General features: G+C 43.5%; 2 protein-coding genes across 9 annotated transcripts; one reads left to right on the top strand and one right to left on the bottom strand.

Annotated features, from left to right (window-relative positions):
- The first annotated feature begins 19 nt into the window (after positions 1 to 19).
- git2a (G protein-coupled receptor kinase interacting ArfGAP 2a) lies at positions 20 to 17,006 on the top strand. Of its 7 annotated transcripts, XM_052067773.1 has the most exons (21): positions 20 to 389; positions 5,625 to 5,758; positions 6,091 to 6,203; positions 6,308 to 6,413; positions 6,498 to 6,584; positions 6,812 to 6,942; positions 7,015 to 7,109; positions 7,610 to 7,655; positions 8,022 to 8,073; positions 8,147 to 8,219; positions 8,676 to 8,773; positions 8,868 to 8,979; positions 9,492 to 9,634; positions 9,735 to 9,884; positions 10,946 to 11,194; positions 11,879 to 11,968; positions 13,735 to 13,817; positions 13,893 to 14,084; positions 14,246 to 14,377; positions 15,907 to 15,970; positions 16,067 to 17,006. In XM_052067773.1, the coding sequence occupies exons 1-21, from the start codon at positions 338 to 340 to the stop codon at positions 16,277 to 16,279; spliced, it is 2,415 nt and encodes an 804-aa protein (XP_051923733.1). In that variant the 5' UTR covers positions 20 to 337; the 3' UTR covers positions 16,280 to 17,006. The 7 variants fall into 7 exon arrangements, with proteins under 7 accessions (XP_051923733.1, XP_051923727.1, XP_051923726.1 ...); XM_052067767.1 differs by lacking the exon at positions 14,246 to 14,377 and having other exon boundaries at positions 8,025 to 8,073; XM_052067766.1 differs by lacking the exon at positions 14,246 to 14,377.
- Positions 16,368 to 25,376, bottom strand: tchp (trichoplein, keratin filament binding). 2 transcript variants are annotated; one of them, XM_052067781.1, is made up of 13 exons: positions 25,022 to 25,376; positions 24,571 to 24,765; positions 20,440 to 20,635; positions 20,301 to 20,357; positions 20,018 to 20,086; positions 19,709 to 19,879; positions 19,514 to 19,626; positions 19,378 to 19,444; positions 19,041 to 19,213; positions 18,414 to 18,495; positions 18,133 to 18,297; positions 17,869 to 18,003; positions 16,368 to 17,770 (listed from the first exon to the last, which is right to left on the bottom strand). In XM_052067781.1, the coding sequence occupies exons 2-13, from the start codon at positions 24,759 to 24,761 to the stop codon at positions 17,738 to 17,740; spliced, it is 1,452 nt and encodes a 483-aa protein (XP_051923741.1). In that variant the 5' UTR covers positions 24,762 to 24,765; positions 25,022 to 25,376; the 3' UTR covers positions 16,368 to 17,737. The 2 variants fall into 2 exon arrangements, with proteins under 2 accessions (XP_051923741.1, XP_051923742.1); XM_052067782.1 differs by having other exon boundaries at positions 25,041 to 25,376.

The following is a 25,376-nucleotide window of genomic DNA, read 5'->3' as shown; positions in this document are numbered from 1 at the left end:
ATAATTGTCCGTAGGCGGACTGAAGCTCGCTGTGGTGTTGCTGCTGTCTGTCTACCACAGACCGCAACGCGTCCCATTAAGCGGGCGTACTGTTGTCGACGGACCAGGTGCTAAGTCAGCTAACTTTAAGTGACTCGGCATTCAGTGCTGAAGGAGAATGGCTTTATAATGGTTTTCCAAACAGCCTCAATCGGACGAAGCGTCTCGGTGTTTGGGGTATCCTTTAATTGGGTAGCTTTTAGCTAACACGGAAGGCATCTCCAGGGAGTCATCAATGATCAGCGTGCGTACTTCCAAGATACTGAGCTAATTTCTGCCAGCATTTCCGCTGTTTAGGATGTCCAAACGCATGAGGAACACGGAGTTGTGTGCAGACTGTTGCGTCCCAGGTAAGTGAACCTTATAATCGAACGGTCAGCATAAGCTCGTATCTGTTCTCGAAACGCTGAGCGACGTGTGGTTTCCTGACACTCGGTCCACTAGTATCACACCCCGTGCTTCTCATTCTAATCGGATTATTAGTGCTCGGCCCAGCCACGCTACTGTCTACTTTACTGTTAAATGCAGCGTGTGACAAGTTTAGTGTTGTTGACATATATCCGAGTTCCCAGGGGAGGATGCTATTTGACCTCAAGCGGTCAGTTCTTGTTCAATTTCCGTCTGTGGCTATGTTGACATCAAGACGAACCAGTTTTTGAAAATAATATTACCATAGAACATTGACTCATATTTGTGAATTCATGTAATAATCATCCCCCTTTTTGTTTTATTTTGTTTCTTGCTTCCTAGACTGTAGATCCCATGCGAACGTACGAAGTTTTACTAAAGATCAATGGTATGACTCAATTAAATAGGGGAAACCGTCAGGTATTAATGTTTTCCTTAATTCGTTATGAAAATAAATGCAGCAAAGTATTTACAATCAAAGATCTACAGAATTTGGAGTCCAGACTATTAACAATTTCATTCTGTGTGAAAACCCCTTTTCTGTAGTAGTGACGTGATGTTTTTCAGCAAGCACAGGAAGCCAGACAGGATGCTGAATGAATTGACTGAGTGTTTTCAGTTCGGAAATCTTTTTCTGAAGGGGTTACCCGAAAAGAACTATACATTAAAACACACAGAAGCACAAATTATTAAAATTGAAAATGTATTTGATTCCTCAAGCTTTAGACCCCCCTTTTCCACTCATCCTGATATTCTTATGCTTTAAGGTCTCTACAGCAGCTGGTTTTACTTGCCCCTCCCTTGCAACTGTGACCAGTTGTTGGCTGTGAATATTTTTAGATTTTCAAGATCTGGTATTAAATTTAGCAGCACTTGTTTGAGGAAAGCGTGAAGGAGGCCCACCAGCGGAGCGGTCTTGAACAGTAGTTTGGATGGGACTCTTTAAACTACAACCAGACGGCATGAATGTGACGAGTAACCCCTACAGATGTTTCCACTATATTTCAGCAGTTGTCCTGGTGCAGCATCAGCCACTCATGTGGCTTACGTTTTGTTGCCTGTAGTGGAGGGCCGGCCGAATTCACAGTATTAATTGTGAATTACACCCACTTATAATTATGCAGGTCATGATGGTTGTTTTTTTGGATAGTGACTCTTAAATCTAACCCCCACTGTCAATGTCAGTCAACAATCAATATCACATAATTGATCACTTACAGTACAATACAATACAATACATGCTGATTTATATAGCGCTTTCACAACAGCGGCAGCTGGAACAAAGCGCTTAACAAAACAGTTAACATAAAGTCAAATAAATAAACACAACACATAACCTAAAACACGGACAGTCGTGCAGTCCTAACCACTTTTCCGTCACACGCTTTGTTGTTTGAAGCAGTTTGAGATGAAAGAGGAGAGAGTCAAAGTGTCCTCTCACCAGTGGAGCAGAGACGTCACGCTCAAAATGTGCACACGTCTGCTACAAGCTAAGTTTTGAAAGCAAACACGAAGCTGTAGCATCCATTGACGAAAAAAGAGATTGGTTCACTTCTCCTGTCTCATGGAAATCCATTTGGATTCCAAGCGGCGACTCTCTGTTCCAAATACGCATCGGCGCTCTGCAGTACAGTTATGATACATACATACAGGTTATGTATATGATGTCGAAATCTGTATCTGCATGACAAGCCCTCCACTCTCTGTTCCTTATGATAGGAAGGTAACATTCTAATAGAGCCGCTTCCTCAACTGGCGGACCGCGATCCACGACCGGACCGCCGACCTCCTCTGTTCGGCCCGCCGACCTCCTCTGCCCGGACCCTCGGCAAATTGTATAAAATAATAAATTATAAAGTGATTTTTACGTTATACTGTACATTTTCTATTTTTGGACTATAATCTGTGCATCACCGCGATCGCTTGTTAAAATTATCCGTTGTATTATTTGCGTGCACGAACAGATGTATTGCAGAGGACGCAGCAGTGCAACTGTGCGTATAATGTTTGACGAACTGGAGACGAGCAGGCTGAGCAGGGCATGTCGGTGATAACGATGCGCTGATTGGCTCCTCTGAACTTAAGGTGTGCCAATACATTAGGGTCATGCATTCAAAATGGATATATTGTGTCAGGAAACAGATGCATGCGCAACGCCACAGTGTGCTCGCAGCTTCAGCACGGGAGAGCCGCACACAGACAATTAGACAGGACGAATCGCGGGAGGTTTCGATCGTGTGCAGTTTTGCTCCCGTCTACCTGGGGATCTTTGCAGCTGTTTAACAGCAGAACACCGCAACATGGTAAATGAACATCACAATGGCGTCCTCAAATAATATTTGCATGCCTCAGACATTGCATTCACCGTTAGTGGAAGAACAGCACTGCACATTCCTGTACTCCCTTGTGTCCGTATTTAAAATGGTTCTTAACTCCTCTTCTGATATATTTTTCAGTGATTTCGGAGGGGATGTGAAAAGGGGAATTGTACAAATGAAAATAATATTTTTGTTTTCATGTTTATTATTTATTTTGGTAAATTGAGTATTTAGTTTTGCTTTTGTTAAATTAAGGGAAAAAAGACAACCACTGTTTAACAAAGTTAAAGTAAAAATGTCTTATTTACCTAAAAGGGCTATTTCTATTATTAAGCAGGCACAACTTAACAAAATAAAAGAGTTCCTCTGCCTCAACACAATACTTCTCATTATTTGCAGACTGGCAAAGTGAATAATTATTTTCATGCACCCCATTATTGGTTGGTTGTGAGGAGTGTTGATTTGTATAAGCTTAGCTTGACCATACTGAATGGGCATATTGCCCTGGTCCCCATGACCGTTGTGCATGGGACCGGACCTAGGTCTTTAAAAAAAAAAAAGTGGACCGACAGCATTTCTAGTTGAGGACCACTGAACTAGAGTATAGTGACCCCCAACCATTGTGCCGTGGCACATTAGTGTTCCGTGAGAGATCGTCAGGCGTGCTGTGGGAAATTATCCAATGTCAATTAATTTGACATAACTAACATTTTTTGTTAATTTATATATGCCCACCACATATAAGAATAGTAAAAAATTGAATGTGTTTTCACTAAATGACCGCAGATAACTCTCATGCTGAGTCAAAACCAAGGAATGAAAATGAGTTTTAAGGTGAATTTTGAAGATGGGCAATGAGGGGGCTTGCAGAACGTTCAGTGGTACGTCATTCCAAAGAGAGGGACAAGCAATGAGCCATCGCTTAGTTCTCGGTACTTCTAATAGTGTATTTTTTGTTCAGCGAAACATAGATCTGACAGTAATCTGCCTAGCAGTGGAAGGGAATACTGTACCATGTTTCCTTAAGATGGAACCCAAAGTGAGAACAGCCAAAGCCCCAGAATTGAGCCCTGTGGAACACCACACAGCAGTGGGGCAGTTTGTGACTCAGAGCAACCAAGGCTAAGACAAAAGGTTCATCCATCCATCCATCCATCATCTACCGCTTATCCGGGGCCGGGTCGCGGGGGCAACAGCTTTAGCAGGGATGCCCAAACTTCCCTCTCCCTAGCTACTTCTTCCAGCTCTCCCCGGGGGATCCCGAGTCGTTCCCAGGCAAGCTGGGTGACATAGTCTCTCCAGCGTGTCCTGGGTCTTCCTCGGGGTCTCTTCCCGGTGGGACATGACCGGAACACCTCACCGGGGAGGCGCTCAGGAGGCATCCGAATCAGATGCCCAAGCCACCTCATCTGGCTCCTCTCGATGTGGAGGAGAAGCGGCTCGACTCTGAGCCCCTCCCGGATGACTGAGCTTCTCACCTTAACAAAAGGTGACAAAAGGTTTTGTCAGCTAAATAGGATCTAAACCACTCAGGGACGCTACCGCCAATGTCCACTAGGTCCTACAAACAAGCCAACAGAATACTGTCATCCACTGTATTAAATGCTGCAGTTAAATAATAATAATAATAATAATAATACATTTTATTTATAAGCTCCTTTCAAGACACCCAAGGACACTTTACAACAACAAAAAACACAAAACAATACGGGTTGAGCAGCGGCAGCCAAAACGCGCCAGCGTTCACTCAACCCGAAAGTGAGAAAGAAACCACAAGGGAGCGAGAGGGGGAGAAAAAAACCCCACGCACGAACTACCCTCATTTTGAGGATAATTTGAGTGAGGCAAAAAACTCCTGCACAAGCATATGACAGTTACAACAAGTCACAAGACATAAACAAGGAAGACAGTAAAACAAGGGAATGTATGCGGGAGGGGGTGATGGTGGGGGACGAGCTTGTTTTTAGGATGTAAATACAACAGGAGGCTAGGAAAAGTCAGACAAAGACAGCACATGGACTGAGTGGCGAGCAGGGAAGGGTGGGGGTGGGTGTGGTGGACAGGAGCAGAAAGCAAAAGCGTCCGCCTTCGTCGAGAGCCAAGCAAGAATGTCATAAAACCAGACACACATAGTCACCAGTGTCATTTGGTTGCCATTAAAAACTCGTAACAGGGCTGACTCTGTGCTATGCATCGTCATGAAACCTGACTGGAAGACCTCCAAGACGTTATGTTCATCCAAGAAAAAATGTAATTGCATGTGCACCGCTTTTTCCAGAATATTTGAAATGAAAGCCAGCTTGAAAATGTGCCTAAAATTTGACAGAACATCTTGATCAAGGCCAGGTTTCTTGAGCAAGGGTTGCCCCACAAATATGGGGAACTATACCAGAAAACAGACTGCTGTTGATAATGGCCAAGACAAATGCACCAATACTCGGGAGAATCCCCTTAAAGAAATGCAGAGAAACCGAATCACAAAGGGATCCATATGACTTAGTCTGGCGAACCACATCCTCTAAAAATGTCAAGGACAAAGCTTCAAAAAAATTTAACACAGCTGAATATGGAATAGGAACAGAGGGGTCAAATGTGGTGGTTGAAAGAAGAGTCCAACCTGTGGAGACCTTACCAATGAAAAACTGAAGAAATCTGTTGGACATTTCGGGGAAGAGTCTGAGCAAATAGGATGAGGGGGGTTTAAATATGTCATTGTGCTTGTTTTCGTTAGTGATCTGCATTACAATTCTAATAAAAAAAACAACACCATTTGGTACTTGTTTGGAGCGGATGTCTTTATTTTATATCTCACATAGTAACAGTTAACAGCCAGTAAGTAGTCTGTTCCCTTCCTCACAGAACCCCGCTGGGCCTCGGTGAACAGAGGGGTGTTGATTTGTGATGAGTGCTGCAGTGTTCATCGAAGTCTGGGCAGACACAGCTCACAAGTCCGTCACCTGACGCACACGCCATGGCCTCCTACACAGCTACAAGTAAATCTTTTTACGCTTCCAGTTATTTTATTTCCTCTTGTGTTGAGCCATTTGTAGTATATGTAGTATAACATGTAGTATAACAGCACAACTTGGGATTACTCATTTGTTTTGTTGTTTTGTGTGAACTTGCATAAATCAATGATTGCACATTTTTACGCAACCGGTCAAAAGTTTGCAGGTTCTAATTCAATAGCATGAGAAAGGGTCCAAACATTTGACTGGTAGTATGCATACAAGTTCATTGCTTTTGGCCGGAATTAGAAAGTGTTACAACATTCTTCTGAATCACCGGAGCAAAATTTTCCGTGTTTGTTTTTCATTTCATCAAGATGGTTCAGATGTTGTACAGCAATGGCGCTAATTCAATTTGGGAGCACTCCCTTCTGGACCCGGCATCTGTGATGAGTGGAAAACGCAAGGCCAACCCCCAGGACAAATTACAGTGAGTTGTTCTGATTTGAAACTTATTAACGTGTTCCCTGCATGACGTTCATGGCTCCTTACTCGTCTCTCTGTGAGCTGTTTCATTTCATGTGTTCCTCATAGCCCCAACAAGTCAGAATTCATCAAAGCCAAATATCAAATGTTGGCATTTGTCCACCGAATGCCTTGTCGGGAGGATGACAGCTCAACAGCCAAGGATCTGAGTAAGGTGAGGAGAGATACTGCTGCTGCTCACAAGAAAAATATGACATCAGGTCATTGGAAGTCTCATTTATTTTCTTCTTTATTCTAGCAACTTCACTCAAGCGTTCGCACCGGAAATCTTGAGACCTGTTTGCGGTTGCTCTCTCTGGGAGCTCAAGCAAACTTTTTTCACCCAGTAAGGTTCCCTCCAATTTAGATGTAACCTCCAATAGCTTCCCAACGCGCCTTAGTTTGAGGCTGTCGTCATTCCCTTGTCATCCGCAACTTGGTCAGCGAAACAAAAATAACGTAAAATGCCCCCATTTTTAATCAACAGTCACTGTATGTTATCCAAATATTAACTCATTTAAATTCCTATTCATGCTGAGTTTTGCTGAGTCGAACACATTCTCTGTCTTCAAGGAAAAGGGAAACACTCCCTTGCATGTGGCAGCAAAGGCAGGACAAGTCTCTCAGGCTGAACTGTTAACTGTTTATGGGGCAGATCCTGGAGCCCCTGATAGCAACGGCAAAACTCCCATTGATTTTGCGAGGTTAGTCACGCCATTATTACGCGCAAGCAAGTCATGTTGGTTCCACTAGGGTTTGAATGCGTGTCATCTTAGGGAGGCGGGCCACCACGACCTGGCAGATAGACTGGTGGAGATTCAGTATGAGCTAACGGATCGGTTGGCCTTCTACCTGTGTGGGAGAAAACCAGGTGTGCTACAATTTCTGTGACTCGCTAACATTCAAATTAAAGTGATGTGAAAATGATGCATATAGAGTAAAAAATAGAAAATATTGTTCTTTTTTTTTTTTGGGCGATGTTACAAATGTGGCTCTCCATCCGCTGTGGAACCTTCCCAGATGCTAATTTGAATGCACAAGTTTTATGTTTTTGAACTTTAGAGGCACGAGAGAGCTAATGTATAAGTTTGGCATTGATTTTAAAATGTAGACATTATTGTCAGCAAGCCTTGAACGCCAGTGAGTGATTTTTGGACGGTGCTAGCGAATAATAATTTTGATTTAAATTAAACTGATGTCAGAACTAAGAGTCATGCAGGAATTAAACACCAAAAGATACTTTCAGGAAACGGATGTTTTCTTACGTCTGACACTTGCAGTTTTCGTTGCTGATTTGTCGAGCATGTACTGTATGTGACTTTCCTACTTTTGAGTTTGAGAAGTGCGCAACATTATTCTTGTTCCTTTAAGATCATAAAACCGGGCAGCACTTCATCGTTCCTCAAATGGCTGACAGGTAAGCTAGTAAATGTCATCTTTTCTTCCTGAGTGGTTTTAACTTGACTTGAAACTGCAAAGCGAGGCTTTTTCACCAGCTAGGATTTGTCTCGTCTTTGAAGTGGCTTGTTGAGACTTGCTGAAACATCGACTGTCTGCGTCTAAGGAAGCGAAGCACCTCCAAATATGTCACACGAAACTCACTTAGCCTTTATTCTTGTCCTAGAACTAGCGCAAATATGTCTTCATTTAAATGATGCTGTTCGTTTTTTTCTTATGCGTTCTGTTGATGGATTAGGAACATGTAAGTATGATCAAATGGCATGCAGATGAATGCTCGCCCTTAGGTTTCGGCAGCATTTTGATGAATATTATTTCACTTTAGCAGTTTAGATCTATCGGAACTGGCCAAGGCAGCAAAGAAGAAGCTACAGTCAGTAAGTGATGGCGCACTTGACAATATTTTTCACTTAGTCCCTTTCCACATCCAATGTTGTTACTCTTTTGCAGCTAAGTAATCATTTATTTGAAGAGCTGGCCATGGATGTGTATGATGAGGTTGACAGACGAGAGACCGATGCAGGTAACGGTTTCTGCAGAGCCTGTTGGATAAAAAAGTAACATACAGTAAAACGAAGAGTTACTTGCTTTACTCAAAAACAACTTGATATTTTTCACTGACTACATACTCTTACAATAATAGGAGAAAATCACTCTGAAGTGATGGCAAAACAGAGATGTATTTATTTGGGGCAGGGGGGATGGTGGCGGGCGGCAGCAAGCCTGACAAATGTGTAGATTGTTTTCAAGATTGCTGTTGGTGTTGTGGTGGTCACAGTCATGAGCGAGGACACTCATGCGGAGGGAAATACGCCCAATATGTGTAAAATCTTCACTTCCTTAATGCGTCATACTTAATTTTATCATGGAGAGGGGTGGGGGGGGTCTGCGCTGACTTTTTTTTCTGAACTGTTTCTATTCACACCGATAATAATAAAACCCACACTGAATTGATTTGGTTTGTCACACTCTCTTGAAGTGTGGCTAGCAACACAGAATCACAGCGCCCTCGTGACGGAGACAACTGTGGTGCCTTTCCTTCCTGTCAATCCAGAGTATTCATCCACAAGGAACCAGGCAAGTTAGCATCGTTAGCATTCTTTCTTACTTCCCAGACTGACCACATAATGCTGAGTTGTTTTTTGTTGTTGGTGTTTTTTTTTTCTTTCAGGGACGCCAGAAACTTGCTCGATTCAACGCACACGAATTTGCAACTCTTGTGATTGACATCCTGAGTGATGCAAGGAGGCGACAGCAAGGGAATTCAGCAGCCAACTCCAAAGGTGAGTAGTTAAATCCCTATTTTGACCATACTCCATAGTTCACCTCCTACTTCTTTATTTTGGCTGGTTAGAAATTGTGAATGGGTACCAAAACAACCATCTGTACTATAGCACCAGCCGCCAAGCTGAATTCGATATCTATTTTATTTATTGACAGAATCATCACTTCCATGTAAGGATCAGGAAAACAACAATGTTCTCCAAACAAGTCTCGTCGTCTTCTTGTAATTAAAATCCATATGCCAAAAAGAAAGTACACAAAACGTTGGATGTACCGGTGCCACATTGTTGTTTACCGTGTCACATTCCTCTTCTGTTGACGACAGTAGATTGCCGGGTAACACTACGTCATTCTGCTACGGTGTCACGTTATTTACAAGCTGGCCTACATGCAAAGTCAGATCTGGGCTTACTGTTCCAACCTCTACTGGGATGAGCAGAGCTTTTTTTTTTTGTACACAAAACCTTGAGCACAGAAGACCTAATTGCAATTTGTGTCTTTTAAATTACAGATAATGTGGAACTCATCTTGAAGAACATGTCTGGCAGGCCGTACAGTGACAGCCAGGATAATGATCAGCCCGACTACGATAGTGTAGCGTCCGATGAGGATACAGACCAAGAGCTTCCTTCAAGTAAAGGAGATAGGACCAAGGTGAAGCGCTTCTACTTTCTCACAGTGAAACCATGAACGCCTTTAATGAGATATTCGTGTGCACCATCCCAACAATGGATGCTTATTCCGATCCCCACAGAGCCTCGACTCTGACCTCTCTGATGGCCCGATCACCATGCAGGAGTACCTTGAAGTGAAAAACGCTCTCTCGGCCTCCGAGGCCAAAATTCAGCATCTCCTGAAAGCCAACAGCAACCTGAGCGATGAGCTGCGACTGATGCAGAAAAAGGTATCCGCCGGGCTCCAACAATAAGATCACTAACCTCACCGAGGGCCAGGACTGAGTCAGGGTGAGGATATGTGCGTGTGTGAGGGGGGGGGCCACAGCGGACCAACCTGTGCCATGTAATTAAGCCCTGCGTGACTACGTGAACAGGAAGGCTGCTGTGACACCCTTCTGCGCCACCCTCCCTCTCTTGCCGGCCAGCATGCTCACTTGTAGTCATCCGAAGAGGAGGAAATCACTCCAGTTCATTTCACAATTGACAAGTCTTTATTCTTTACGAATGTTGTCAACTTACTAACAAGAATGTTTGAAAATGCATGTTTGTTTGAATTCTCTACATAGGCGATAATGACTAATGTGATTTGTATGTGTGTGTGTGCCTTGCTTCATCACGTTGTTATGTGCTCTTAGTTATGTTTTTGAACATTTCGCACAGATGGAATTTGTTTTCCAAATGTTTCATAGAAAATATAGACGTATCATTTAAAAAAATGTAATTTAAGCAAACATGATCCATTTGGGACCTAGGTTTTACTTGGTCTACAAAAAAAGATTACTTTTTACTGTTTGGACAGAAATTGTAGTTTATTTCCATCAATGTGATATACTGTAGGTCATTCTCATTTGTCCAGTAAATATTCCGTGTAGTCTTCTCACAGCACAGTATTATAGGAATACTAAAAGGAATATTTCGATCCGGCAAACATGATAGTGTTGTGGTCCTTATATCATGTGATCAATAGATTTTTCTTCCAATCTTCAACATGAATCCATATCCAGTCTGGTACGAACGTAGTGCTGCACTATGATATAATCGTGAACATCAGTGCCAAGAAAACCTCTTTCTTTAGTCCATTCCTTAAACTCCATTGCTGTTAACGCATGATCTTTGACGGCACCTCTGATTCCACTGGCGCCTGCGCAGTCAGTCCTTTGCTTGCTTATCACTGGCTTCTCTCCTCGTAAAGCTTTAAAAGAAAAACGATCCTCCCGTGACGTGAAGTGGATGACGGCTTGCTTTTCTGAGAAGCACGTCTTAGTGTGTTGCTGACCGTCTCTTCCAGCTGCAATCTCTGCAAAGTGAGAACACCTCTCTTAGACGGCAGGTCACAGCCAATATCTATCAGATCCCCAGCACGTCAGACTATCCCGACCCCTCCGCTCCTTCAGCCCTGAAACGCCGGCAATCAGCTCGGGCAAGTCGGCCCATGAGTATGTACGAGACCGGCTCGGGCCTGAAGCCTTATCTCCCTAAAGGGGAAAGTCCTTACCCAGAAGAGGCTATTCCCACCCTGCATCCCTTCCCACCTCATGTAAGTAAAACCTGTTCCCTGCATCCCTTCGCTTTTTCCTCTCTACTGGGCCCATTTCACCTCTCCGTGTCTTCCATTCCCATTTCCTTTTCTTTTCATTGTGGGCTTCTCTAAAATCACAATTGCATCCTCTCACACCTCATCTTGTTCGGTACTGATAAGGCAACAAGGCCGTTACCAACATACAAAGTACACGTGTTGTTTGCTGGGGTGCCTGTTGTCTATTTTTTGTTTAGACATTCCATTATTTTGTACTTGCTTGCAGATGGTGTTATCGTGATTTAATTTTCACTTTTGTACTGTCTTTTATGTTGATGAAGCATTAAAACAACCATACAAAGACTGTGTTTTTGTACTGCATGACAAACTCATCAGCCTTTTTTCCCGTTTGATTCAAATGAAGATACTTTCTCTTCCAGAGGTGATTTCAAAACTTTTAAAGTAATATGTGCTCCGTAACAAGGAAAAGCTCTGTATGTTTATTTTTTATTAAAACCGCTTGAGGGTTTTTTTTTCATTAAGGGTTTTCTTCCCTTTACTTAAATAAGATTCTTTAAATTACACCTCAAACCAAGTCAAATCCTTTTGATTGCTTGAATTAGAAATAATTGACAGCTTTTTAGTTTTTACCATTTAACCAAGAACTTTTGTCTCCCTAAAATGTGATTTGGATCACGTCTTTAGAAGGAAAAGGGCCCTTTTATGACCACAACTTCATCCCTCCTCTCATTTCCATCCACCCTGTCCTGGTCCAAGGATGAAAATAATCTAAAGGTTAAGTACTTCCTCGCGCGGGGGGCGGGCTCACCTTGCGGGACGCAGCAAGTCCACTGGGTGCTTTCATCACCTTCCTTCTGCCTCACTCTTTTATCGATCGTTGCTTCCTGCCTGCCAATTTGCATGAGCCACCTCATCATCAAACGCATGCCTTCATCAGCGTCACTCACAATGGTCAAGGAAGAAAAAAAAGACATTTATTTGGAATTGTGGTGAATACAGAAAATATGTCGCAATATGTGACAAACATCTGCTGAATTTGCCGAAAATGTTGCATACACTCACTTGCCACAACATTCCTGTGGGTAAACCCACCCAATGTAACCTTGTACCCAATTTTACGTATTAAAAGCACTGACAACTGAAACATGTTTTTACCCAAATATTAAAAAAAAAAAACCATAATTCTACACCATTGCACATGACAAGAATAATAAGGTATGTGGCATTGTCAACGGATTACCTGTACACCGTCAAGAAGTGTGAAAATGGGCTTTTTTGCATTGAAAACACTTTTTTGCATTATCAGCAAAGTCATAAGTTGGTTGACCAAACTGTCCTTTCAATTGCCCTCCAATTTAAAGAGAGAAGTGAAAACAACTCGCCAAATTGTTTTGAAGCAAACAACTTGCTTGAGTTGTTGTGCTAACTAGCGTTGTTGCCCGAAATGTCACTCATTTATATTTTCAAGTTTCATCTTGACCCTTTCATGCACCCTGTAACCTGATAACACAATAAGCTGTCCACTGTAGTAACCGCTGTCCCCGAAAGGGTTAAATGACTGTTTTAGCCCAAAATAACTCCAGTTGTTTTTTTGTTTTTGGACAGTGTATGACCACATCCATCAAGACTGAAAAATATAAGCTCACCACTTTGTAATACGATCCACCTTCTACAAATCGATTAGTGGTGAATACCGATGAATATTTTTTTCTTTTTTGTAGCTTCAGTGCCAAGTCATGGTGCTGCTGTCTCCAACAACGCAAAACCACTTTGCGCTGTAAACCAGCATGATCTGCCTGGATCCGATTTCGAAGTGATGATCCAGGATTTTGTGGCTTGCGTCTAAACATATCTGGTGTAATTTCATATTTGGCCGTTATCCAGAGTCTGCGTTTGTGCTGCGCATGTATTCCTACTACAAAGTCAGGGAGAAATAGTATCTCTGAGGTTTAATCGTCTGTGCTTATTTTCCCGTTTTCTTTCGATGGTTATTTTATGAAGCCATCTGGACTTTCTCATCCTGGTCGTGAGCTCTCTTCGCTAGAAAAACAAGCCTTTGTTTCACAGTATGTCATCTCATGTAATCATTGCTGTCTCTAGACAAGGATTTCAGTCTTATTTCTTCTGGCAAAGTGCAAACCTAATTGGTAAAAGATGCAGCATTGCCCCTCCAACCACCCCCCCCCCCTCCCCAATAATGGTTTTCCATTGGTGTCAGCGATTGCGATTACTTCATGCAGACTAAACAATCTAACTGTACTCACGGTAATCAGGGAAATGGCTTTGACATTGTGCACTCTTCCTTTCCAGCTTTATGAGCTAGTTTCAGACGTCTTCTGCACTAGCTTTTATTTGTTTTAATCACAGTTGTGATTTGAGCACACTCTTGCTGGCAACACTTATAAACAATCATTGCAATTCTTATTATTTTTAATTCCTTAGTGGGGTGAGTATGTAGGATCACTCACTGTGTGTTTTCACCACAGATGTTTCTAGTTTATATTCTCAATGACGTGCGCCATCAATCGCTTCCCCTGCAGGCCTCCAAATTAGAGAAGCAGAGCAGCATGCCTGAAAGCGATTATGACAATGCATTCATCGACTCTGAGGTGGACGATTCCGGGTAAGATTGTCAAAATGTTTTGCCTCCGTTAATAAGACGTTGAGTGCAAGCCCGAAAGTTGCGTTCCCGTTGCAGTATGTGCAGGAGAGGGAGGCTGAGGAACAGTGGCCGGCTTGGGGAGGGCAGCTCCATCCCTGAGCTGGATGACGCAGAGGTGGAGTCGGACGCGACGCTTCCCAGCACCGAGGACGTCATCCGCAAAACCGAGCAGATCACCAAGAATATTCAGGAGCTCTTGCGAGCAGCTCAGGATAACAAACATGACAGGTCAGAAAGATCCGCCGAGGTTTTTGTTCAGTTTCCACCGGACATCAATCCAAACCTCTTGCATCTGTCGTTCTCCTGTCGCCTTCCGTTTTGTTGACTTGTCTGCCATCTTCACTCCTCTCCTCGCACTCGGCGACCTCGGGCCTCGTGCCTGACAGCAGACCGTGCGAGCGCGAAGGCGTGCGCCGCCTCAGGCACAGTTTGGGATGTTTCAGCACTCTGGTGCCCTGGGCTGAGAAGCCCCCCGTCCCCCTTCATCCACTCAGCCTGCGATCCCCCGAACTCTCATCCTGGTACTCTGGCCTCTGTCCCTGCCTCCCAGGCACAGTTTGATCTTCCTCCGCCTCCGCTCTTTCTTCCCTCTCTTACCCACTAATGAATTATTACCCACAAACAATATTTCTTACCATCTGCCACTATAAGTGTTTGATTTGACGGTTCGGTTTTCATCGGCATGAGTTTGTTCGTTATATGTTGGTATGCATATCCCTAACATAACTTCTTACACTTAAGAGTGCCGTGAAAAAGAATTTCTCGTCTTTCTGATTGCTGTGCTGTTTGCATAGTTATCACACTTAAAGGTTTCAATTCATCAAAGCAGTTTTAATATCACACAAAGACAACCCAACAAATTTGAAACCATATAATGCCATTCGTATCATATTTTATACATGCAGTTTCATTATGTAACTCATTCTTTATAGTACATTAAATCATCTGCATCAAATTTGATACTGCAGGTTTAAAATATGATTTTCCCCAAATTTTCAGTTTTTGATGTAATCTACATAATGCTTATAAATGTGTTATAACAAATATCTAAAACTATGGCAAAAATATTTTTGTGGATTTTGTTGTAAGGGTTAATGAACATCTCAGTTCCCAAAAATCTGATTTTTCTTGCTATTCCTTGATGGGTCAGGCATTAAATGGTTAAGACAAATCTAGAATGTCATGTTGAACCGAGTTTAATTCGGGTCTGATGCTTTGCATTTTCCGAATTTCTGAAGCGAACTGGTTCAGAAATGGCTACTCTCAAGGTCACCCTGAGAGTAGCCAGGCTGAGGCTGGCGTCCTGCCACCAACTGGTTACAATTTGTGTCCATCTGCTGTGGGATTTGGACTATGATGCTCTGGTTCCAAGGGTAAAAAAAATCATTGGAAACTGAGCTATTTGCCTGTTTAGTGGAAAAGGTTTGCATGGGAAAACCATTTAACATGTTCAGATGCTTTTGCAGGTGCATCTCAATAAGAATATCCGAGAAAAGTTTGATTCGAAAGGTGACATTGATACAGGTTAAAAGTATTTTGCAGAAATCCATTTTTGGACAAATGTCAGTAATATTATTTATTTATTGACGTGGTAAATTTGAGGTCTTAGCTAGCTCTAAACTTAAGTCCTCGAAATGGTTAAAAACTAAAACCATGAAATATTTCACTCTGTACGCCAAGATTCTCTAGAATATACAGTATGCGCTTTACTTTTTGAATTAAACAACTAAAATACATTTTCCATGATATTCCAATTTTGTGAGGTCCAAGTCAAAGCTCAGTCGAGTTCACTTATAACCTTGATATTGTTTTTATCGTTGTTTCTCTTAACATCTTTACGACAAAGGAACTCTCTAATGACAAATGTTATCCATTTTGTTTTTGTGTTTTTTAGTGAATATGTCGGAAACAGTTTTTTATGTAACTCCAAAATCTGCACCATATTGCCTGAAATGTTGAGCATGGATTTACAGTCTGGATTTCGACTTTTGACTGCACAGTGTTGTGACTTGATAACTGGCGTATAATTGAGCATTTTGATCTCCCACAGCTTCATACCCTGCTCAGAAAGAATACATGTGGCTGTGACAGAAATGGCTGCACTCTTTCCAAAGGTAAGAAAACTGTTCAAAACTATCACGATATAAATGAAAAGACAAGAAAACAATGACATATGCCGCCTTGGTGCCCGTTTTCACTTCTCTCCACAGAGGCCGCGCTCCGAAACTGTGAGAAGCTCTCTGCGCTTGTTGACTTCCAGTGCGTGTAGGCTTCAGAGCGAATGCAGGAAGGCGGTGCCACCAGAAGGCTGCCCAGGACCGGACATGCAGCTAGTCACCCAGCAGGTCATCCAATGTGCTTATGATATCGCCAAGGCGGCCAAACAGCTTGTCACCATCACCACTAAGGAGAACACCAACTGACAGGGTGGCGGCACACTTTGGTTTATATTTAGTTTATTCTGGTTTTGTTTTCATCTTTGTGATGTATGCATGCCTTCATTTATTTAAATTATTTTTTTTTTGGGTCAATTTGGTACAGATGGGACTGTTTACCTTCTCTGAGCTTTACTGCACCCGTAATGGCACAATTGAACTTAAGGTTTAAATCCTCTTAAGCCAATAGGATGAAGCACAGTACTCGGAAATCCATCCAATAACGCATTACACTTTAAATGGTCCCTCATTAAGGATATTCGCATATGCGTATGCATATTCTCCCCATGTGTCAGATTTGCTGCACACCTTTTAGGTCTGCTGCCTGGATTCTCCCATTGGCCGATAATTAGGGCTGCTGAGAAAATAAGCGATATATTTTAGAATATCAAATAAAATGCTGGAGGAGTATAACTGGATGACATAGATTTGTGACGAGGCTATAGAAACGCCCATGTAGTGCCATCCCTGTGACAATCAGTATAACTTCCGGATCCACGACGAAATTTTCCAAATGGATCTCTATGGAATTCACATCTTGCAAAAATTTCAAGATGTGTAAATTAAGAGCGACCATCAGAATTCACCGAATCATGCTTCTTTGGTGGTTGTGCACACATTTTCACATGGGAGGTGTGTCAGAAGTCTGGATGGGAGAATCCCCACCCCTAAAAAGTGCGCAAGCCAGGCATGTAAAATTAAAAACAAAACCAACCAACCAAAAAAAAAAAACACTTAAGCGCAAAAGGAACAATCCCCCCCCAATTGTGCATTGTTGGGCTCATGTTTTTGTTGCTTCCTTTCAGTTCTAATTTACACATACTGTAGTTGTGCAGCTTTGCAGTGCAAAGGTTTGTGGAGTGGAAAAGCTGATGTCCCCGATGTACCCGTCCGTCTGTGTAGCCTGTCAGCAGTGCGGCTGTCGCATTCACAAAATCTGGGAATGCCTTCGACGTTCATGTGGTCCACCATTAAGAAAAGGTTTCTTCTCTGCACTATGACGCAGTCTGTGTGCCGCTACAGTGTTGGCATCGTTACAACTAGAGCTAAAAACAATGTGTAAGTTCACGTGTGTTGTGCTCTGATCTGTGTTGTGTTGTGCAACACTATCAGATCGAGCTGTCCATGTCATGTTTCCTGGTTGTTTAGCACAATTTAATGTTACTGAATGGAGTGAGTGCAGGGAATTACTGTACTGTATATGAAGCAGCTGTTTGAGTTGCATTTTGAAAAAAATATTTTTTAAATAAACTTAATTTATTTAAAATGCACCTTCGAAAGAGTTTGTTTCATAGACAACATTGAATTTATGGAAGAATGTATTTATTGAAATTCATTCTACACGTTGAATATAAAATATACTCTTGAACACGTTTGACGTGACAAAGATGGCACACAGGCAATGACCATGATTTTAAAAAAGAATAAATAATGTTTTGATGTTGCTCATGTCCACACTACTCGAGGTTTACTGTATACCTGAAATGGAGGGGGGGGGGGGGGGGGGGTTAGTTGGTCTTTACATTTAAGAGTTGAAAGTTTCCAGCCAGAGCATGTTCACCGAATGTTGAGTTTACCTTTGACGGGTATGCGTTATTGATTATCCCCTGCTTTATCGCCCCCTCATGGATGAAGTGAGCATCCAGCTCCTCTTGAAGATCGTCTATCCTGCACTGCTCCTCCCACTGTTCTTGGAGCTGCTCCTCCTCCTCCTGCATGATGCACACGCCACGACTGCATTACATTGTCAAAAAATGTGCACAAGGTATCTTCGTTCGATGGCCTGATCAGTCATAATTCTAACGCAGCGATCCAAATCCTGAGCGCCAATGTCTTTGCACCTGCTCTTTTTTACGGCGCTGCTCTTCTTCCCTCTCTTGGCGTCTGAGCTCCTTCTCCAGCTCAAGCTCCTGGATCAGTTCTTCTCGCCTCCTCAGGGACTCTAATTGCGCCTCGCGATTTTTCCGCATTTTCAGCTCCAGCTGCTGCCGTCTTCCCACAAGCACCTTTTTCACAAGGCAAACACAAGAATGCTCATTTAGCCTTTTGTGACTTGTGTAATGTTTTTCAATGGCCCTCAGAGATTGTGACATCAAATTTGCTTTGTAAGAATTAAGTGCACCTCATGCATGAGTAGTTGTCTGGCTTTTCTCTCTCGTTCCCATGTTGCTTCTCGTTTCTCCCATAAGCGCTGCGCTTCGTCCCTGAATTGGAAGGCACGTTAAAATGTGGAAAATGCATTGTGAATACTGAGAGGTGTTTTTTTTTGAAGATTTTTTATTCGTATTTTTTTTATACACACATACACAGTATATATGCTGCCTCAACATCAGCTGGTGGATTTCTGAATTAAGTATTGAGCAAATATGTTATGACATTACATCGTTTTAAAAGTCATGCAAACAAAGCATTTTATGTCCATCTTTGGTGCTCAACTTCAAGAAAATTTGGCAACATGACATTCATTTGAAAAATTAAACAATACCCCAGGAACAGAAGATCTTTTTTTCTGTATCAGCAGAATGCATCATGGAATGTATTTGATTTTAGAGATAATTATCGCTCACTGCTTTTCGTTCCATTGTGTGATACAATGACTGCACTATGTAGGGAATAGCACACTCGCTACGCATTCAAACAGCACTAAAAATGGGCGTCGACTCATGACAGAGCACGAAGTAGTGGAGAGAGTGATTTCGAAACACAAGCAAAGTCTCTTTTGGAGAGCCTGGTGAAACCTGTTGCTCACCTGTGTATGAAGTCCAACTCGGCCGCCCGCTCTCTCTCCAGCTCAAGCTGCTCTTCAATCACACGATTCATCCAGGCGGCATCAGCAAAGGCCCTTTCTCTTCGCGCCCCCTCCTTGCTAACCTTCTCTTGCTCTCCTTTAAGAAAGGCTGCCAGGATTTTATGGTCAGACTCCTGGAGGGTACAAAGATATACACAGCGACACTTTTGAAGTCACACATCAGATACATCTCCTTATTCATTTTTCCTGACCATTGCAGCTTTCACCAGTGTTCGCATAGTTGAGCAAATTGTTGACCACATATATTTCTTCGATAAGCGACTACTTAAAGACTCACCAGCTCTTCCTGCACCAGCTGGGCTCGCCTCCTAAGCTGAGCTCTATATTGTCGGACCAGGAAATGCCTAATTGAAGAAATAGTCAAAGTCTGCCACCAGCCTGAATGCCAATGTACCGAAAAGCACTTTCCTTACCGCATTTCAGCTTTCTTGCGCCTTTCCTCAAATTTTCTCCTCTCGACCTCCATCTTGTCCACCTCCCATAACTTGACCTGAAAAGCTTCTTCTTCCTTCTTTAAATGAGTTGCCTTGGACAGGAAAATAAACGATTTGAACTTTAACCATACGATTTTTTTCCCTAAACATCTACTTTTGTTGATTTTGCAGTACCTCTTCTTCCATCAGTCTCAGTTCTTCCATTTTTTGGTGAAGTTTCTGTGCTTTCTCATGCTCTTCAAGGTTACCATTTTGCTCAGCCCGTTTGATCTTCTCAAGGTCTTTTCTTCGGGTCATCTCACATTCGTTCTGAAAGCGACACATCTCCTGCGCCTCCACTTCTTGCTGCATGTTTGAAGAAATTAAACATTCAACTACAAATTATGTTCGGAGAACAGAGGTCAGAATATTTGAAACTGAAAACTGAGCTCACCAATGACACAAGAAAAATTATGTAACGACAACTTTTGCTGGCAATCCTACCTGTTTCTTTTCAGATATTAGTAGTTGCAATGGGTTGACAATGTGATGTTGCTGTGAGGCCGTTTCAGCCTATGAACAAATTGAAAGCAGAGAAGAACTTCAGCCCATGGACAGAATAGATCTTTGAACAAAACCGGCAAACGGGTTTATCATTTACTAAATAAAGACAGCATTGTTTATCACAGCTTGAGGCAAAATCATTTTCCGATTTCTTTTGCTCCGAGGCAATTAATTAGATCGTTTAAACCCCCCTTTTAAATCGTTTAAAAATTGAGTTGGCTACCTGTTGCAATTCAGGGTTGTATCTTTTACGGTGCTCCTTGAGCAGTTCCTGTGCTAGCTAAGGGTACAATACAAGAACAATAATGAGCATAACACACAGGCAGAAAGGAAATATGCTTCTAACAATTGACTTCATCTACCTTTTTTCTTCTCTCGTCTCTTAAATGCTGCGCATCTGCTTTTTTCACCATTACACCCCTGTGAGGTAGCAAAAGATCCAGCTCTTTGTCCAGTTGCTTTTGCTCCTCCTCAAGCATGTGCTTGAGTCGCATCCTGCGGTTTTCCAGACTGTTTGCTTTGTCATCCTCCAGCTTCTGTCTACAATATGCGGCCATGCTGGCAAAGCACAGACATACATATTTGCCCCAGACTTCCGTGCTTGCAAAACATGGATAAGATACACAGTTTTGACATAGTCCAAAAGGTGAAGAACACCCTGGATGATTAATGCATCATCTCGACAATCATATCAACACTTTTCCCAAAGAAACATGTTTTTGGAATGTTGGAGGAAGATGGGGTAGCTAGAAAACTCTTGAGTACAAACCTACCGTAGTTCTTTTGTTAATCAATCAGTGTTAGCTTCTGCCAAATCTTGATTCTCAACCATATCAATATAGTTTGAAAATCCTCTGCTTCATGTGTTGTTTAACCTTGGAGAACCCATGGGGTCAACTTACTTGAAGTGAAGTTGTTGTTAGGGCAGGGGAGAAGAGAGTGTTTGGGTTTGGCAATATTTTGTTGGCTGGTTTTCCACACTCCAGTTACTTACTATAAGCAACCAGATGGCCGCGTAAAAATTCACTGAGCACAGCGGAAGAGACGACTGCTGCATGAAGGAGCCAGCAGGTTCTTAACTCAGTCGTTGTCAATCTAACGAAAACCGGACTCACCATTTGGCTCAGCAGTACGTAGGGTGGGATGAAGGCTGACACAAAAGTTTAGACAGATCAGCCCTTAAAACGACTATGGCAAGAAACATGCCCTACAAATGTTTCTAAGTATTTTTAATTTTGACAAAAGCACGCCACAGACATGTTTTCAGACACCAGCAAACTGTTTTAAATTGGTGGTGGGGGTCTGTGGGCGGTGGTCGTCATCAGGCGCCGACAGGTATGGCAGCCTCGGTCACACGCTCCCTAGTATTATCCCTGTTTTTGTCACTTTCGTTTGTTTTTGGCGACCCTGAGCGGCTTACTTACACGAGGGAAAAGTTGCTGCTCATTGGGGAGTCTACGCTCGGTCTTTTTTCACCAGTACACGAAAATCCACAGGGTTTTTCGGAGCTAATCGCGAGCGGAGCGGCTGCGCTGTACGCAGCATGGAAACGCCGCCGGAGGGGGAAGCGAGCCGGCGTGCTCGTCAAGCTCCGGCAGCGTGGATTTCGAACCCCGCTCCCATCGATCCATCTTGCTAATCTACGATCTCTGCCAAACAAGATGGATGAACTTCTTCTCCTCACAAAGACCAACAAAACATTTGCACGTTCTGCTGCGCTCTGCTTCACTGAAACCTGGCTCAGTGACCGCCATCCAGATCCCGCGCTACATCTACCCGGCTTCCGCCTTCTCCGAGCCGACCGCGACACGGAGCTATCAGGGAAATCGAAAGGTGGTGGGATTTGCTTCTATATCAACGAAGAATGGTGCACTGATGTCACGAAGCTCGACGCACACTGCAGCCCGGACCTGGAGTCGCTGTCTTTAAACTGCAAGCCATTCTACTCGCCACGTGAGTTCACCTCCTTTTTACTAGTCGGTGTTTACATTGCGCCACAAGCTAACGCTAACACGGCGATACAAACGCTAGCCGAACAAGTAAACAAACTCGAGCTAAAATACCCAGAGTCACCCCTGATCATTTTGGGCGATTTTAATAGAGCACATCTTAACCGTGAACTTCCCAGATATAAGCAGCACATCGACTGTTTCACCAGAGAAGGCAACATTCTAGACCACTGCTATACAACAATCAAAAATGCATACCGATCGGTCGCCCGTGCAGCATTGGGTCTTTCTGACCACAATTTAATCCACTTAATACCTACATACAGACAGAAACTCAAATGTGTTAAACCGGTTGTTAAGACTGTGAAAAAATGGACAGATGAAGCAAAGCTAGCTCTACAAGAATGCTTAGACTGCACTGATTGGGGCGTCTTTGAAACTTCAACGGGCACACTGGATGAATACACAGACACTGTAACATCATACATCAGTTTCTGTGAGGACATGTGTGTACCAACGAAGTCCTTCCGCTCGTTTAACAATAACAAGCCATGGTTTACTCCCAAACTCAGGCAACTCAGGAAAGAGAAAGAGGCCGCATTTAGAAGTGGAGATTGGGCACTGTACAAACATGCCCGAAACCAATTGACGAAGGAAATTAACATCGCAAAGAGAAGCTATGCAGAGAGGCTGAAAAACCAGTTCTCTGCTAACGACTCTGCATCTGTATGGAATGGCCTGAAAGCAATCACTAACTATAGAATGCCATCCCCCCAAACAGTGAACAATAAGGGTCTTGCTGATGAACTAAACATGTTTTTCTGCCGATTTGAAAAGGACACCCCCATTTCCCACACACACCCACCTCTACCAGAAACCACTCTACCTACCCCCCCACCCTCTTTTTCTCCACTACAGATCCACGAACAGGACGTGAGACGGCTCTTCAAGCAGCAAAAGATCAAGAAAGCTCCGGGGCCCGACAAAGTGTCCCCCTCCTGCCTGAAAGTCTGCGCTGACCAGCTGGCTCCGGTCTTCACACAGATCTTCAACAGATCCCTGGAGCTGTGTGAGGTCCCATCCTGCTTCAAACAGTCTACCATCATCCCAGTTCCCAAGAAATCGGCAACATCGGAACTGAACGACTATAGGCCTGTCGCCCTGACGTCTGTGGTCATGAAGTCCTTTGAACGCCTTGTGCTGAACCACCTAAAGAACGTCACTGGACCCCTGCTGGACCCTCTCCAGTTTGCCTACCGGGCAAACAGGTCTGTGGAAGACGCAGTCAACATAGGTCTGCACTACATCCTCAAGCACCTCGACAGCACAGGGACCTACGCAAGGATTCTGTTTGTGGATTTCAGCTCTGCGTTCAACACCATCATCCCGGAACTCCTCACCCCCAAACTACTCCACCTCGGTGTGTCTCCTGCGATCTGCCAGTGGATCCTCAGCTTCCTGACGGAACGGACACAACAGGTGAGACTGGGAGCAACAACATCATCAATACGCACCACCAGCACTGGAGCCCCACAGGGATGTGTCCTCTCGCCACTGCTCTTCTCTCTCTACACAAACGATTGCACCTCAACAGATCCAGCTGTCAAACTCATAAAGTTCGCAGACGACACCACGGTCATCGGTCTCATCAAAGACGGCGACGAGTCTGCGTACCGCCAACAAGTGGAGCAGCTGGAGCTCTGGTGCGGCCGACACAACCTCGGGCTGAACACGCTCAAGACTGTAGAGATGATCGTGGACTTCAGGAAACATTCTTCTCCTCAGTTGCCCCTCACACTATCCAACTGCCCTGTGTCAACCGTCGAGACCTTCAAGTTCCTGGGAATCACAGTCTCCCAGGACATGAAGTGGGAAGTCAACACCATCTCCATCCTGAAAAGGGCCCGGCAGCGAATGTACTTCCTGAGGCTGCTGAGGAAGCATGGCTTGCCACAGGAGGTGCTACGACAGTTCTACACGGCAGTCATCGAATCAATCCTGTGTTCTTCCATCACGGTTTGGTTTGGGGCCGCCACAAAAAAGGACAAAATCCGACTTCAACGGACAGTTAGGACGGCAGAAAAAATCGTTGGCATCGCCCTACCCGCTCTTGAGGACTTGCACACTGCAAGAATCAAGACAAGGGCACGGAAAATCCTCCTGGATCCCCCGCACCCTGCCCACCACCTTTTTCAGCCACTCCCCTCAGGCAGACGCTACAGATCTATGCGTACCAAATCCAGTAGACACTTAAACAGCTTCTTCCCTCTAGCCATTAACTCCTTAAACAGTCACTGACATAGTCACTCTTCTTGCACCACAAAATGGTATTACAAAACTACTGGTATACTCTAAAATGGTTCAATGATTTTGTTGTTTACGATGATACTAGTGCAGCGTGTTATACCGGAGACAAATTCCTTGTGTGTTCTACATACTTGGCCAATAAAGATGATTCTGATTCTGATTCTGATTCTGGAGGCTCCTTCATACACATTTCAAACAATGCAATGCAAGTAATGACATTTGTTGTGTGCTGTCTACCTCTGCTCGAACGAGTGCCGGGAGGTCCACTCGGTGTGGAAATGGGTGCGGACACTCTGGTCCCTAAAATACTTAGCATTGAGGGCCAACTGCTCCCGCCTCCGACATTGCTGCTCCCTCTTCCAGGCCAGCTGTATGCCAAGCGCCCTTTGCCGATAGGGCACATATGTGGAGAGGGTCGGCAAAGCCATGTACCTGCAAAGACACACTGACTTAACGAAAAATAGGTAACTCTTTCCTAGCTCAATCGACGTGACGTAGTTTCTGTTTTGCTTGCAAACGCATCCAACAGACAACCGTTAGCGTAGCACACAATTAACAAAACACACTGAATATATCTTCTCTTAAACATTTGGCTCCAAAAAAGCCAGGTGATATGTATTTTCTCTTGAGTTCACTTCAACCACAGTTTTGCAATAAAACGCAAACATATTCAAAACGGGCGTTATACCGGAGTCATCCGTGCTTACCGCCGTTAGATTGTAGTTCCACTTCCTGGTTACTCGCTCCTAGGCTGGTACGGACAGTCGGAGAGTCCAAAACGTGTAAAATAACGATTGGCTTTTCGGGTGTCCGGTAAATAATAAAATATATAAATTGAGAGAAGGGCTAATTATCGCTCCCCTCCCCCAGCCCATCATTCGTCTCTAAAATTGGTGTAATATACACCTCTGCACAACATTGCAGCCTTATTAACAGTCTCGGGACAACCAAAAGCAAGAAATATAGATGGCATTTAAACAAAGACTATATTTGTTGACATTGTATTAACACCTATGTCTGCCTTTCTTTTCATCCCTGTTACA

The sequence above is a fragment of the Hippocampus zosterae genome, chromosome 6 (genome assembly GCF_025434085.1).
Source record: "Hippocampus zosterae strain Florida chromosome 6, ASM2543408v3, whole genome shotgun sequence".
NCBI lineage: Eukaryota > Metazoa > Chordata > Actinopteri > Syngnathiformes > Syngnathidae > Hippocampus > Hippocampus zosterae.
The sequence above is the reverse complement of the archived record's forward strand: the minus strand, read 5'-3'. Positions and strand labels throughout refer to the sequence as shown.

Bases quoted from the DNA above. Each gene is read 5' to 3' on its own strand.
- git2a (XM_052067773.1), top strand. From the start codon at position 338: ATGTCCAAACGCATGAGGAACACGGAGTTGTGTGCAGACTGTTGCGTC. The intron at 5,759-6,090 runs GTAAATCTTTTT...CATTTCATCAAG, and splicing joins GGCCTCCTACACAGCTACAA to ATGGTTCAGATGTTGTACAG. The intron at 8,980-9,491 runs GTGAGTAGTTAA...TTTAAATTACAG, and splicing joins TTCAGCAGCCAACTCCAAAG to ATAATGTGGAACTCATCTTG.
- tchp (XM_052067781.1), bottom strand. From the start codon at position 24,761: ATGGCTTTGCCGACCCTCTCCACATATGTGCCCTATCGGCAAAGGGCG. The intron at 20,636-24,570 runs GTAGACAGCACA...GTGCTTTGCCAG, and splicing joins CGGCACTCGTTCGAGCAGAG to CATGGCCGCATATTGTAGAC. The intron at 20,087-20,300 runs GTAGCCAACTCA...ATTTGTTCATAG, and splicing joins ACAACCCTGAATTGCAACAG to GCTGAAACGGCCTCACAGCA.